The sequence below is a fragment of the Naumovozyma castellii genome, chromosome 8 (assembly GCF_000237345.1).
Source record: "Naumovozyma castellii chromosome 8, complete genome".
In the NCBI taxonomy this organism is placed as follows: Eukaryota; Fungi; Ascomycota; class Saccharomycetes; order Saccharomycetales; family Saccharomycetaceae; genus Naumovozyma; species Naumovozyma castellii.
Genome location: NC_016498.1, coordinates 222257 through 237339, shown reverse-complemented (window position 1 = coordinate 237339; position 15083 = coordinate 222257). Strand labels below are relative to the sequence as shown.

The 15083-nt window shown below is 37.2% G+C and overlaps 8 protein-coding genes across 8 annotated transcripts; 3 read left to right on the top strand and 5 right to left on the bottom strand.

Moving 5' to 3' along the window:
- Positions 1-27: 27 nt before the first annotated feature.
- THI2 (Thi2p) lies at positions 28-1455 on the bottom strand (the record flags this gene model as incomplete). The annotated part of the gene is made up of 1 exon (XM_003677735.1): positions 28-1455. The coding sequence occupies one exon, from the start codon at positions 1453-1455 to the stop codon at positions 28-30; it is 1428 nt and encodes a 475-aa protein (XP_003677783.1).
- A 498-nt stretch (positions 1456-1953) lies between these two features.
- On the bottom strand, positions 1954-3423 carry VVS1 (Vvs1p; the record flags this gene model as incomplete). The annotated part of the gene is made up of 1 exon (XM_003677734.1): positions 1954-3423. The coding sequence occupies one exon, from the start codon at positions 3421-3423 to the stop codon at positions 1954-1956; it is 1470 nt and encodes a 489-aa protein (XP_003677782.1).
- A 493-nt stretch (positions 3424-3916) lies between these two features.
- NCAS0H01220 (5'-deoxynucleotidase) lies at positions 3917-4630 on the top strand (the record flags this gene model as incomplete). The annotated part of the gene is made up of 1 exon (XM_003677733.1): positions 3917-4630. The coding sequence occupies one exon, from the start codon at positions 3917-3919 to the stop codon at positions 4628-4630; it is 714 nt and encodes a 237-aa protein (XP_003677781.1).
- Positions 4631-4676: 46 nt separating this feature from the next.
- On the bottom strand, positions 4677-6026 carry ALG7 (UDP-N-acetylglucosamine--dolichyl-phosphate N-acetylglucosaminephosphotransferase; the record flags this gene model as incomplete). The annotated part of the gene is made up of 1 exon (XM_003677732.1): positions 4677-6026. One exon carries the CDS (start codon positions 6024-6026, stop codon positions 4677-4679), a length of 1350 nt encoding a protein of 449 aa, XP_003677780.1.
- Positions 6027-6265: 239 nt separating this feature from the next.
- Positions 6266-9463, bottom strand: ISW1 (chromatin-remodeling ATPase ISW1; the record flags this gene model as incomplete). Its single annotated transcript, XM_003677731.1, has 1 exon — positions 6266-9463. The coding sequence occupies one exon, from the start codon at positions 9461-9463 to the stop codon at positions 6266-6268; it is 3198 nt and encodes a 1065-aa protein (XP_003677779.1).
- A 161-nt stretch (positions 9464-9624) lies between these two features.
- On the top strand, positions 9625-10734 carry RRT2 (diphthamide synthase; the record flags this gene model as incomplete). Its single annotated transcript, XM_003677730.1, has 1 exon — positions 9625-10734. The coding sequence occupies one exon, from the start codon at positions 9625-9627 to the stop codon at positions 10732-10734; it is 1110 nt and encodes a 369-aa protein (XP_003677778.1).
- A 175-nt stretch (positions 10735-10909) lies between these two features.
- LSG1 (ribosome biogenesis GTPase LSG1) lies at positions 10910-12832 on the top strand (the record flags this gene model as incomplete). The annotated part of the gene is made up of 1 exon (XM_003677729.1): positions 10910-12832. The coding sequence occupies one exon, from the start codon at positions 10910-10912 to the stop codon at positions 12830-12832; it is 1923 nt and encodes a 640-aa protein (XP_003677777.1).
- Positions 12833-13603: 771 nt separating this feature from the next.
- ENP1 (snoRNA-binding rRNA-processing protein ENP1) lies at positions 13604-15025 on the bottom strand (the record flags this gene model as incomplete). The annotated part of the gene is made up of 1 exon (XM_003677728.1): positions 13604-15025. The coding sequence occupies one exon, from the start codon at positions 15023-15025 to the stop codon at positions 13604-13606; it is 1422 nt and encodes a 473-aa protein (XP_003677776.1).
- Between the last annotated feature and the right edge of the window lie 58 nt (positions 15026-15083).

Genomic DNA, 15083 nt, shown 5'->3' with positions numbered 1-15083 from the left:
CATTATTTCTTCGTAGTCTATCTTTATTTACACGTCTAAATAAACATCATTATAAAATTGCTCATTACATTTCAATCGTAATTCCCAATACTTTAATTGAGAACATGAATGACTTGTATCTTCACATGAACATAACTGTTCAAACACTCTATCCTTCCATTTAGTCACTAACTTATCACTTACTAAAACATGTAATTCGTAAGTCAATTCGTCTTGATATGTATCCTGTAAGATTCCATTTGTGGCTAATAATCGATTACAGTGATATAATATGTCAATGGACTCTGTATTCCTAATAATAAAATTTATTAATGGGTACATGGAGTAATTCACCTTGTTTAATCTCATAAACCAATTCTCTAATTCGGTTGTCAATTGTGGACAGGAATCATACCCATGGAGGACAACCAAGATGGTAAATGCAACAGCTTGCCAATCTGAATTGTTTTGCCATTGATTAATAATGGCATCCAGCCAATATTGCAAGCTTTCTGTCATGTCAATAAGTTTGGTTAGCATCTTGATAAATTTGTTGGAGAAGGCAGTTTGTAAATAATTTAAAAACCATTGGGAATATTCTTCTCTTTTCAAAATCATATTTTCTTGACAGTTTAACCAAAGTACCCTTTCGATCCAAGTAAGATCTGCACATTCTTCATTATCAAATAATGATACTAATGATTGTTCTTGTTTTGTAAGTATCTCATTTGAAATTGTGGCAAGGTTAATATCAACGTCAAGGTCATTCAAGGAATGAGGTGTATCTGGCAGTTCATCTTCTTTAATGACAGGAAATGCATTAAACGGACCTTGTTTCAAAATGAAAAATGATTTGCTCTTATTAGTTTTCTTCATATTCTCCATTGAAGCATCAAGATTACCCAATAACTCATTTAATTTCGAATTCACCTTCTTTTGGCCATAGTCATTACAATTACTCCCATACACTGATTCAACAGCATTGTTATATATTTTCAAACGTCTCACGCTAATTGTGAAAGTCGAGCTCTTCTTAACTTGTACGTTGTTACTTTTTTTAAATTGTTCCTCGTCCTCAACACCATCACTATTTGGAGGCGACAATTGATTCTCTGCATCAAATACTAGTCTTTTAAATTTACTCTTGGAAATCTTACCCTTATCATTATTTGTCCTGCCCTGCTTCTTAGTCTTACTAATCATAAATCTGTTACATCTTCGTTGTTGACTTTCATTAAATGTGACATATTCAGCGCCACCACTCATGGAGGTGTCCACTTTAAACATATTGACATCCAGCCACATCAATCTAATATCATAGGAACACGTATCGCCATGCCTCACGCATAGTGAACAGGTGGGCTTTAATTCGTCACATCTACGTTTCTTAAGACGACAGGCCCAACAACCAGTAAACGTCCTAGCTTTATTCAGCTTACCGTCAACTTTCAAACTCTTTGCACAGATTCTTTGCATCTTGGTCTTATTCAACTTATCGCTTAGCGAAACTCAATCTTCTCGACCCATGATAAGGGCTCATCGATATCGATATATATATATACATCCACGTACGTATCAAGAATAGTCCGATCAGGAACGAGTCAGAGACAGTAAGCCAGCAATGCAATTGCGATTGCGATTGAGAATGCGACTGATGCCCATCGATCCAGGCAACACCGAAGTGTGTAAAGTTGCGCATTCGCTGGTAGATCTGAGAACCCTTTGCCCTGGTCCTGTTGTAACTATTATTCATTTATCTTTCATGACAGAATATGCGCTTAGTCCGCATGCGTTTTCGTTTCGTCTCCATCCATGCATATAACGATAATCTATTGTTGGAGATCTCGGGTCACGTGAACGACAAATATATAAGTTATATACTCTTCACAAATTGACTTTTATTAGCAATAACTGAATAGCATATGTAATTTTAGGCATTTATTTATTTCTTCTTTCACTGTCTCTGTTGATATTCTAATATCCAGACCAAACGTCTCTGTAATCCACTTTCCCCTTGGTCTCAGGGATATGTCTCTTGATGTAAAATGCAAACCAAAGGGCAAAGGCTGCAAATAGCATATAAACATAGCCCGAGAACCAGTTGCTTAACACAGCGAAGGTGTATCCAACTACGAAAGTTGCAATCCAATTACAAACTGTCCCATAACTTTGTGCCACGGCCTTATCATCCTTATTAGATAGTTCTCCAATGATTAAAAAGGGAATGGGTCCGACACCAAGTGCAAATGCAACGATGTAAAGATACGTCGATGAAACCAAAATTATAGGAAATTTGCCTACTATGGAAATACTGATAATAAAGGATGAGAAGGCCATAATGGAGGTCGAGGTAATTAATAATGGCTTTCTACCAAATTTATCAATTATAGTAGAAGAAACAAATGTAAAGATAACATTCAATAGCGAGATCCCTAAATTGATTAAAACTGCATGTTGCGGCAACAATTGGCTTATCACTTTCACACCATAAAATATGATAGAATTAATCCCGCAGAATTGTTGACCCACTAGTATTGCCGTTATTGCAGTACGTGCCTTCTTGAATTGAGATTCTTTGAAATACTCTTTCAATGATATGTCCCGTGTTGACTGATTAGCCTCGGTGTCATTATTGGAACTATTATTGTTTTCATTCTTCCACGTCTGTACCTCTTGTTTAACATCTTGATACGATCCAATACGTAAGAGGAATAAAGCCTTCTCAGCTCCAATAACATCACCTTGAGCCAAGAGCCATCTTGGAGATTCTGCAACTCTAATCCAAAGTACCAAATTCAGGATAGCCAAAACCATTCCAATAAACATAACCCATCTCCATTTCCCATCATCTTCATTACGAACAAATTTCAATCCAGCAAATTGTGTTAAAAGAATTCCCAAATTAATACTCAATTGATTCATGGTCCCCAAAGATCCTCTCCAATCGACAGGGGCAACATCATTAATAAATAAACTAGTCACGACAACGGAAACACCAGCGGCAATACCGACAATTGTTCTCCCCAAAATCATGGGCAAAACACTATTGGAAAAGAACATGATAAAAGACCCTAAAAATGCAATCAAACAATTCACGACACTGACATATTTTCTTCCATATTTTTCAGCTAGTTTACCTGCTACAAAAGAGCCTACAAGACCACCGATGGAGAACGAAGCAGTAATAGCACCCAGTTGTTGGTCAGTCATCCGGATACACGTGTCTAACCCATATTTTTGGAAAATGAAGCTTGAATTTGTAGAGGATATTTGAGATGAGCAAATCATAGTCTTTTGTGGGGCATTAAGTTCGGCAATATGATATCCAAATTGAACGGGGCCCAGACACGTTACGAAGATGGCCATAATTAAATTTGGTGCCAACGACGACCGTTTTCCAGGTCCAGATGACTTTGGCGTAAGCAACGAATTTGATTCGGTCATATTCTTACTCTTTCTTTCTTGTTTGGAGTAGCTTCATATGTAAAAGAAGTGTATCTGGATTTCATCCCTTAAGACTTCGATGTGCCTATTCTTTTCTTAGGATCCTCATGATTACGTAACGTGGATAGAAGTAAGTAATACCATTATTTGGACGTATCGAGACTCAATTTACTGGCATGGAGCCACAACAGCATACCCAAAATGAGTTCCCAAGTACTTGAGTATATATATACTGTTTTCTGCGATGGGCGGCAATTGCCCCATTGTTGATGCCATTGCCCTTCTGGGAAAAACGACAACAATAAATTTTTCACTGTCATTTGAAATTGACATATAAAAACAAGAAGGATCGCAATAACCACTGGTACCCCCCTTTCATCAGCACCTTAGACACTACATCGTAGGGCAAGACCATTGCACACTGAATGCTCAATCATCAAAACCTCGCTCTTCAATTAATAGCCACTTCTCCATTATTATTCTCATAAGTTAAATGACACATACAACACCACCCCCAACACCTGATGCCAAGACCTACGCTATGCCTACCATGGAATGGCGTCCTGAGGACAACATCCCAGAATGTGTGAAATCTCAACTCTCGAACATGGGTCATTCTCTACTTCCTCATCCACTGCCATTCTTCCATATCATACAAGAATTGAAAATCAAAAAGAGGACCGGTTGGTTAGATTTCCAAATATGGCCCTGTGAAAGCATAGCTGATCACATGTATAGAATGGGAGTCATGACTATGCTTATTCGTGACCCAAATGTTAATAAAGATAAATGTACCAGAATCGCACTAGTACATGATATCGCTGAAGCTCTCGTTGGTGATATCACGCCCTGTGACCCATTTGTCAACAAGGAGGAGAAGCATAGGAGAGAATTGGCCACTGTGGAATACCTTTGTGAAAAATTTATCAAGCCTTATAATGAAATAGCTGCTGAACAGTTATTGAATGACTGGTGGGATTACGAAGAATGTAGGTCCATGGAGGCTCGTTATGTGAAGGATATTGATAAATACGAAGTTCTTTTACAATGCTTTGAATACGAACGATTGTATAAAGGTGAGAAAAATCTTCAGGAATTTTTCACTGCTGTTGAATTAATTAAGACTGACGAAGTGAAGAGTTGGATCAATGAAGTGGTTTGTCAAAGAGATCATTTCTTTGAAAACGTGAATCAAATATGCATTTGAATCCCCAAATTGTATTATATCTATCTATTTATCTACATTTATTATTTCAAGTCCATAGATTGTCATGTCCAAATAACATGGCACCACCTGCATGTCTTGCAAACAAGGCTAATAATCCAATTAAAAATTGAATTTGTAAGATTCTATTACATAAACGATCTTCTCTCATGGGGCCAAACCATACCAACGTCAAATTAATAAGTGTCATGTTACTACAACTAATAATCTTACTTTTATCTTTATCATCAAATTCTAGTTGGATTAATTTGAAACAATTTAATAGTCTTAGAATGGGTATAAACCAACTCTTAGGAGGCTCATCCTTCAAATTGGCCACAGATGGATACATTAAACCATCTTCTTCATTAAAATGAGGCAATCTGTGTCTTGGACATGGGACTATCTTGAATAATTGAGGACAGGAATAAAGAAAGTTCAAAATTTGAGGAATGAATAATAATAATATCGTCTTAGAGAAATGTCCCAATATACCAACGACAGCAAACACCATCCCGGCAAAGTAACAATAAGTATCACCTACAAATACTTTAGCAGGCCAACGATTCCATTTCCATAAGGCCAGTGACACACCCAAGAATGGAATAATTAATACAGCAGAAAATCTATGGGCTGCTCTTGCTTGTTTGGAACCAAGTGTCAGATATAAGGTATCATTCAATAATTCCAAGATCCCTAAGACAATACTTTGTCCAACTTCTAAACCATTAACACCTGCAAGTATGTTAATTGAATTTGGGCAAAATATACCCATGGCTGCCATGTACACGTAATATAACCCACCCAAATCTATCGTAGACGCCGTTAATTGCATCCACCTTTGAATGAACCCAGGAATCAACACATATGTGACACCAAAATCAACATAATAAATGACTAATAATGGGATTGAGCCAGTAATTGGTAGAAAAAACTTGTGTCTCCAGCGTAAATCGAAAAGATCGTCGGCAATACCCAATAAAATGGTAGATTGTAAACAAAGGATACTACTTAAATATTCACACAATCTATCATGAGGAAAGATGGTGGAATTAAGCGATTCCTCATGACTTGGTATGACGTTTCCTCTTTCTCCTCCACCTGACGTTGTGACAACCATGTATTTGTAAAAGATAAAGGGGATGTACGAAAGTACAACAAATAAATAAACAATGGCGGAAACGGCACCGATAGTCTCTGGGAGAACTGGCTTCCCTGGTTTGCTTAAATCTTTACCAAAAAGCCCGATTTTAATGAAAGATGGACCTACTTTAGGGATTAAGAAATTGGTAACGAAATATCCCAGAATGGAAAACCCAATGGCGGTAATTATGGCCGAGTTCTTATTAGAACAATAAATGAGCACCAACGCTAACAGTAACAGCAATTTCTGAAACATTGTTTCCTCTTCGACACCTCGCCGTTCTCTTCAATTGAATGACAAGAAACATCTATAAGGCTCAGATGTTTTTTACTGAAATTTCATAATGTTACAATGGAAGACGTCCTTAACTTGGCGACACGAAAAAACAAGAAATTTGACGTGAACACCGCACAAAACAACTAAGAGTATGATGGAACAAATAAATACACGTGAAGTTTGATTATAATATATATATATATATGTTAACGGCTGACCTACTCTATCTTAGCCTTTTTGTTTGGATTTTCATCAAGTTCTTCCTGCTTCTCGACTGGTTCTATATTCTCTTTCTCGTCCTGTTGAGATTCTTCCTCAGCTTGTTGCTGTTCCTTCTCAAAATCCTCTCTGATTCGTTTCCCTGTTTCATCCTCTTTTTCTAATCTCTCTTTCAGTTTGTCATCAACAACAGGTCCATCATTGAATTCCTTCTCTAGACATTGTAAAAGGGTGGTTCCTCTTCTCGCAAGTTCCGTACTAGTTCTACTCTTGAAATAGAAATCAATCTCGAATAGTGGTGATTCCCTTATTTCCTCACGAATTAGATCGTAAACATCATCTCTATCAAGGCCGTATTTAAATAACATCAATAATATAAAGACATCCTCTTCTTGTGAGAAGGTCCTCTTGTTACTACCGGCAGGTGGATGTTTTAATTCTAATTCGAAAAGTGGATTTGTGTATTGAGATAATTTACGGCGTAATGCTTCTTGTTGAAGTTTGATTTTCCTGATTTTTTCTTCTTCCGTTTCAATAATCTTTAAATACTTTTCATAGTCCTCAATTTTCTCAATATTAGCCCAGAATGCCTTTGCATATTCACGAACTTCTTCCACAGTCTTGGGAGCCAAATCAAGTGCAATTGCCTGAATGGAATTTCTACCATATTTCCCGCACGCGTTGATGAATTTTCTGAATTCTATCTTATTCCAATTAGTGAAACCTTCTTTCTCCCATTGAGACTTCAAATTCTCTTCATCCTCAGTTAATGGTTGCGCATTTTGAACAGAAAGCTTAAGCAAAGTTAATTTCTGCTCCTTTTCTTCATCAGTATCGTTATCAATACTCCCATAAACCGTTCTAGTATCATCCATTGTAGGTTCATACCCAGCTTTCTTAGCATTCCACATTCGTTCCTTTTCATATAGGACCTTCAGTTGAATTGGCTGCAATTGATGAGAACTGAAATAATGTAACTTGGGCATTCTGCCATGAGCTGGTGTTGAAGATCTGCCACCTGTTTGAAGAACGTCTTTATAATACCCGTCAACAGAGTAATTTTCTTTCCGTTCTCTTTTAGTTGGTTGATTGATCCAGATGGGACTGATTATATCCTTTTGTACTTTCTTCTTAAAATCTTGTCCATTCCATTCGTACGCAGAGTCCTGGTTGAATCTTTGTAGATCGTCTAGACCTAAGGACTCGTATTTTGCATTCAAAGATTTAGTTTTATCCTCAGAAAGTGCCAAAATGGAATCTAAATCAATATCGTCAGTTGCATCCCCGGGCTGAGGAGTGTTCCTATTGCTGTTTTCAGCTGAAGAATCTATACTTTGGAAAACATCAGCTGCACCATGTTGAATCATAGACAGTAAAGCTTCCTTATTGTCCTTCTTGTTTTCTTTCTTCTTCTTTAAAGTGGACCTGTTTTGTTGAATAACTAACTGATCAAGCCTTAATTTTTGCGTTGCTCTTTCCAATATCTTTTCCTCAACAGAATTATCTGTAACTAATCTAAATACCTTCACTTGCCTCTTTTGACCAATACGATGAGCTCTATCCATGGCCTGTAAATCAGCTTGAGGGTTCCAATCAGAATCAAACAGCACAACAATATTAGCAGAAGTTAAATTGATACCTAACCCACCAGCACGAGTAGTTAGCAGGAAAATAAATTTTTTAGAGCCAGGCTCATTATATTCATCGATAGCTCTAATTCTATCTTCATGATCAGTGGAACCATCAATCCTACAATATTCATAGCCTCTAAAGAAACAATAATCTTCTAAGATGTCTAATACTCTTGACATTTGACTGAAAATTAGAACACGAGAGCCTTCCTCCTTCATCTTTTTCAAAAGTTTATCAAGCACTTTCAATTTTGCAGAATTATAAACCAAATGTTCATCAGTGGTGTATGGTGGCCCTGGTTCAGCACCATCAAATAGGTATGGATGATTACAACATTTTCTCAATTGCATCACAATGTTTAATAATCTTGTCTTGGATTCTTTATTGACATTACTACCGTTAACGGCATCAATATCCTTCTCCAAAATTTGCTTATACCATTTCTTTTGCATATTGGACATACCAACATACAGATTCAATTCTTGCTTAGGAAGTAATGAAGTTTCCACATCATTCTTTAGACGACGTAGTAAAAATGGTTGCAAAACTGTGTGCAATTGCTTAACCACTTTTTCTTGATCTTCTTCAGTTGTTTCTGAAGAGAACCAATCATCAAAATCTTGTGAATCGGAGAAGATATCAGGAAGTAAAAAATTTAGTAAAGCCCATAGTTCGTGTAAATTATTTTGAAGTGGGGTACCAGTGATCAGCAGTCTGTTACTGGAGGTAAATTCTCTTAGGACCTGTGATAACAAGGATTCCTCGTTTTTAATTCTATGGGCTTCATCAATAATAATGTATTGCCAGTCAATTTTCCTGAATGCAGATTTCTCTCTGATGATAATTTCATATGATGCTACAACAATATCAAAGTCGCAGGCCAACAACTTGTCCTTAACCAATTGAGCTCTTTCTTCTTTGTCACCTTGTAAGATGAACGCATTTACCTCGGGTGTCCATTTATTTATTTCCCTCAGCCAATTATTCAAAGTCGATTTGGGAGCAATGACAAGGAATGGACCAGGTATTTTTTCCACATATCTGAGATACCCCAAAAATGAGATTGTTTGTAAAGTCTTACCAAGACCCATTTCATCTGCTAAGATCCCAGCCAGTTTACTTTTGTGCAAAGAGACTAACCAATTAAGACCTTGGATCTGATAGTTTCTTAAAGTACCATTGATGAACCCTGGAGATTCCCTAAATTGGAAGTCTATACCTTCTTCCTCATCTTCACCTTCTTCTTCCTCTTCTTCTCCTTTCAATAATTCAGCATCTTCTTCCCTTTCAGTCTTTCTTCTCTTCCCATCTTGGCGTTTTTTGGCATCTTCATCTAAGATTTCAAGAACTTTCTTGAATTTATCATCCTTCTTAGCTTTCCCTTCAATGAAATGTCTGAATAGTCCACTTAACGACAGCAGATGTTCAAATCTTTTCGTCGTAGCCTCCAGATCAAACCTCTTCGTCTTCCCTCCTCCAGGTAATAAGTATTGCTCTTTCCCAAGGACAGGAACGTCTCCATCCTCCTTATAGGCTTCCAATTGTTCTTGATACGATTGATCCATCGCTGTCCTATAATTTTCTTTCGTTTCCAAATATTTGTTCGTGTATTACTCGTACGTTTACGTGTATCATGTTTATTATTTAATTAAATACAAGAAAAAAATCTGAAAAAATATTCAGTTAGCAAATGAGCAACAAAGTCAAAAAACAAAGATAATAACCCATGGAGGAATCATTAGTAGATAAGCAAACTACGACCATCTACCCTCCATGTTGTCTTCGGATTCTCCATGATAAGTTTATTATCCTAGGTACTTACGAATTGGAAAAGAAAACAGGGTTTCGTGTTGGCTCATTGGATATTCTGGATGATAACTTACAGGTTATCCGTTCTCATCCAACCTACGGAGCCATTTTGGATTTAAAGGTGAGCCCCTTTGATGAAACATTGTTATGCTCTGGTCATTCCACGGGAAATGTTATGCTTTGGAGGTTCTGTAATGATCATTTGGAGTTGGTTACCAATTTGCAAATATTTGAGAGCGATACGCTATGCACTTCCTTACATTTTTCTCCCCTGGATCCAAAGTTACTGATAGTTACCAATACAGCGGGGGAGGTAGCCACAATAGACATTGAGTGCGGTGAGTCCATTTTTACTACCCAGGCGGTTAAAGATGCTTATTCTAAAGTTTCAGTGAAAGAAATTGAAGTACAGGAGAAGCCAGAGAGGGTTATCGAAACGTATCCCGAGATATTCTCACGCCAACATGGGCTAGAATGTTGGACAGCGGAATTTGGCCAATTAGCACCATTTCAAGATGTGATATTCACAGGGGGAGACGATGCAACCATCATGGCTCATGATCTACGTTCTCATGATGCTATATGGACCAACAATCGGATACATGAGGCTGGTGTAGTAGGCATTAAATGTGCAACTCCTACTTTTAGACCCCACAAACCGACATCGATAATTACGGGTTCGTACGATGACAACATAAGGTCACTTGATCTAAGAATGCTAGGCGACGCAATATATCCTGCAGATAATATACCGGCAGCACAAACAAGTAGCCGAAATCTAGGTGGTGGTGTCTGGAGATTCAGCGAATGTCCTCATTCAGAAGATAAATTACTAGTCTGCTGTATGTATGATGGAGCCAAAATTGTGTCGCTAGATGAGGAGGCCACGGGGACAGAAGACTACTTTCAAGTGACCAATTACTTGAAGAAGGGACACGAATCAATGTGCTATGGGGGTGATTGGGGCAACAAGTTCATTGTAACATGCTCGTTTTACGATAAATCTGTCCAAATGTGGTGTCCCTGAGCATTCCAATGTATGTTAATTGTGCCGGCATCGCATCGCACGATCCTGGAAAATTTTGCGATGACCAAGATTGAAATATTTTAGCATTAGGATAATACACCACTATATAGACATGTATTGATAAATAGGATAGATCTTTGTTATAGACTGGATACGCGTATAATACAAATTTGCAATGCCACCAAAAGAAGCCACTAGAAAATGGAAGGCTCCAAAGGGTCCTAAACCCGTTCAACGTAAGAATAAGAACACCATTGGGCTTGGTAGATCCATTCAGAACGCACGTTCCAAGGAAAATGCCATCGAATATCTACCAGATGGTGAAATGAGATTTACCACTGAGAAACATGAGGCTAACTGGGTGAAGTTAAGATCAGTGACACAGGAATCCGCCTTGGATGAATTTTTAAGCACTGCCGAATTGGCAGACAAGGATTTCAAAGCTGATAGACACTCTAACGTGAAAATTATTAGAATGGATAGTGGTGTAGATGGTATTTCTCAGGGGTTCTCAATGACCAACGAACAACGTGGGACCATTAATGCTAAGCAAAGAGCTTTAGCTAAAGATTTAATTGTTCCAAGAAGACCGAACTGGGACGAGGAGATGACAAAATATCAATTAGAAAGACAAGAAAAGGAGGCATTTTTGGAATGGAGAAGAAAATTAGCTGTCTTGCAAGAATCTAATGAGGATTTATTGTTGACTCCCTTCGAAAGAAACATTGAAGTTTGGAAGCAACTTTGGAGAGTTGTGGAAAGATCAGATTTGGTAGTCCAAATTGTTGATGCCAGAGATCCATTGTTGTTTAGATCTGTTGATTTAGAAAGGTACGTTAAAGAGTTAGATGAAAGAAAACAAAATTTATTGTTGGTTAACAAAGCTGATCTGCTAAGTAAGAAGCAACGTATTGAATGGGCGAAATATTTCGTATCCAAGGGGATCTCTTTCACATTTTATTCTGCTTTGAGGGCGAATCAAATTTTAGAGTTACAAAATGAATTGGGTGACGATTATAAGGAAGAACACATCGAGAAACCCGTTGAGGATGAATCTATTGATGAGAGTACCATAGATAAAAATATATTAGAAAAGATTGAAATCTTGACTATAGACCAATTGGAAGAATTATTTTTATCTAAGGCACCAAAGGAACCACTTACTGAACCATTACCAGGTCAACAACCTCTTCTTCAAATTGGTTTGGTTGGTTACCCAAATGTCGGTAAATCATCTACAATTAATTCTTTAGTGGGTGCAAAGAAAGTGTCTGTTTCTTCTACTCCAGGTAAGACAAAACATTTCCAAACCATAAGGTTATCAGATTCTGTTATGTTATGTGATTGTCCTGGTTTAGTATTTCCAAATTTTGCATATAATAAAGGTGAATTGGTATGTAATGGTGTCTTGCCAATTGATCAATTGCGTGATTACATCGGACCATGTACTTTAGTGGCAGAGAGAATTCCAAAATATTATATTGAAGCAGTATACGGTATTCATATTCAGACTAAAGCTAAAGAAGAAGGTGGTAATGGGGAAGTTCCAACGGCACAAGAATTGTTGGTTGCATATGCTAGAGCTCGTGGTTATATGACTCAAGGGTTTGGTTCTGCTGATGAATCTCGTGCAAGTCGTTATATTTTGAAGGATTATGTTAATGGTAAATTGCTTTATATCAATCCACCACCACATTTAACCGATGACACTCCTTACACCAGAGAAGAATCGCAAGAATTTAATAAAGAATTATACACATTTGACCACTTACCTGAGAATAGACAAGAACAATTGCGTGAAGCTGCCAAATCTAAGGGTATTGATACACTTGATTTAGCCCGTGACCTAAATAAATTGACATTCTCTCAACATACTGGTGGTGATGAATCAAAGGAAGCTAAAGGTGTGACACACGGTGGTAAACAGGCTGCGCTATACAATGCCGCTGAAGATCTAGATAATGAGTTCTTCAAGATGAACAATGTTGAAGGGAAGTTAACCACTCCTTTTCACAAGCAACAAAATCAAAACGGTTCGAAGAAACATAATAAGAAGAATAAGAAGGGTAAGAAAAAGGCTGCCATGATGAGCGAGTAGGAGAATCATCTAAAAAACTTTATCATCTGTAACATACTTCTATTTAGTTTAGCATATTCTGATTTTCGTCATATTTAATTGTCATTAATAGCCTGCCATTTTAATTTTGTATCTAAAGAACTATTATATTTGTAGTAATACAACCCTACATTAAAGTTTCAATGACTTTGGAAAATCGTTACCCTGATATGAATATTTTTTTTATAAAAGAATTATTTTCATTGAAAGAGCAAGTTTATTGACGCTTGTCTCTTTAAAACAAGTCTTCTTTTTAAAAAAAACATTGTGGGTCCCTTAAAATTTCAACATGTTCAAATGGACTATGTAGTGAATCGCGTTGATTGAGGTTTACAATTGGCTCTTGCAGGAGTTCTTTCTGTTGTCGATTGTAGATGTCGGACTTCGAGATTCATATGCTGCATAGTTTCCATCTCACTTCCACGCATTGAGAAACTAACAATATAGGGACCTCAGAGTCAAATTTGCCCCTTTCGCTAACACTGACCAAGTTTCTACGGTTCATCGTTTGATAGTATGTGGGCAGAAATCTTCTATAATTTAGTTCTCTATATATCTCTTGAGTTGGTACTACGGCCACTATTTATTTGCGGTATTTTAAGAACTAGGCTTGCAGAGTTACGATGGAAACGTCATTTGTCTCCATTGAAAAACAAATTAATCATTTATGAAAAGATAGTTTAGTATTGTACATTGCGTAATTCTATATATGGCGTATGCTATCAATATTCTCGAACATAGAAATGACTAGATTTATACATCAAGCATTAGATCATCATTTCCTTCCCCTGGAGCAACAAATTCTCTACCAGCACCAGCCAAAAGTTCTCTTCTAATTTCTGGTCCAATATCCCTGTGTCCTCTTTGACGCACTGTTTCCAATAGGAAATCTCTTTGATCCTGAGTTATATCATTTTTATAACGTTGTGCAAATGTTAAAAATGCCTTATGCCATATCACTGGTAAAGTTCTACTAGCGTCTTCACCATTACTACCATCATCTAATATTCTAAATCTCATAAAATAATAGACACACTCGTCAACCGTTTGATATGGTAACGCATATTTCTTATCCAGAAGAATTTTAATAAACACTGTGGTAGCTGGAGAAAATGGTAATCTTAATAAATAACTTAATGCAGCGGAAGAATGTAGTGCTGGGACGGAAACCTTGGCCAAGACACTACCAGCAATAGTAGCTTCACGAATATTACAACCAGTTTCCACTAATGGAAATAAAAACCCTTTGAAAAAAGCACTTGGCTTATAAAGTGATTTCTTCAAGGAACGGTATACATGATAATTCAACGAATGGTCATCACTTGTTTCAATATTTTCACGGAAACGTTCCAATAGGATTAAATTAATGAATTTTTGAGCTTCTTTAGCAGTCATATTTGAAACAAACAATTTGGTAGCTTCATAAACCACATGCGGTGACCAAGCTTCTGGATTGGTCACATATAGAACATCTTGCCAATTCCTTAATGATGGAATAACTTTGAATAACTTTGGCAGCTTACCGTGAGTCCATGTTTTAAGAATACTTCCAACAGTTGTATATGCTCTAATAACTTTCTCTGGTAATGCAACACCTTCACCATTTCTTAAAGCTGATGGAGTTGAACCATTTGCAATAGTACTTTCTTGCTTATATGCTAGATCATCCTCCATGGAATGCACTTGTTCTTGCTTTTCTCTAATAGATGCCATAATCTTATCAGCTAAATTATAACTACCACCCAAAGAGTTAAAATCTTCCGGTTTCTTGAAATATTGTTCGAACATGGCTGCATCTTCTTCATCGATTTCCACTAATTCTTCCTCTTCTTCTCCTTCACCAAATTCTTCTGGTTCGAAGTCGGAGATATTCTCCTCTTGTTCTGATTCATCTTCATCCTCATCATCATAATTCAACCTTTTAAACCTAGCTGCATCTTGAGATGCGATTTGAGCTTCAACATTTTCTTCTTCTGCAATCTCATCTTGTTGTTCCTTGGCTAATTGTAAAATCTTTCTAGAGGCCTTCGAGTCAACAAATTCACTTTCATCATCACTGCCTGTGGCATCTCTTCTATTCTTGACTTTCTTCAAGTTCCCTTGAGCGGAATCCAAATCCTTCAATAGTGGATCATGTCTTTGCTTTCTAGCTTTGCCTCCTGTTGCTCTAGCCATCTTCGTATCGTTAATGTAGTCACTTGGATGCCCTTATATTCAATGCCTTTTACCTTGT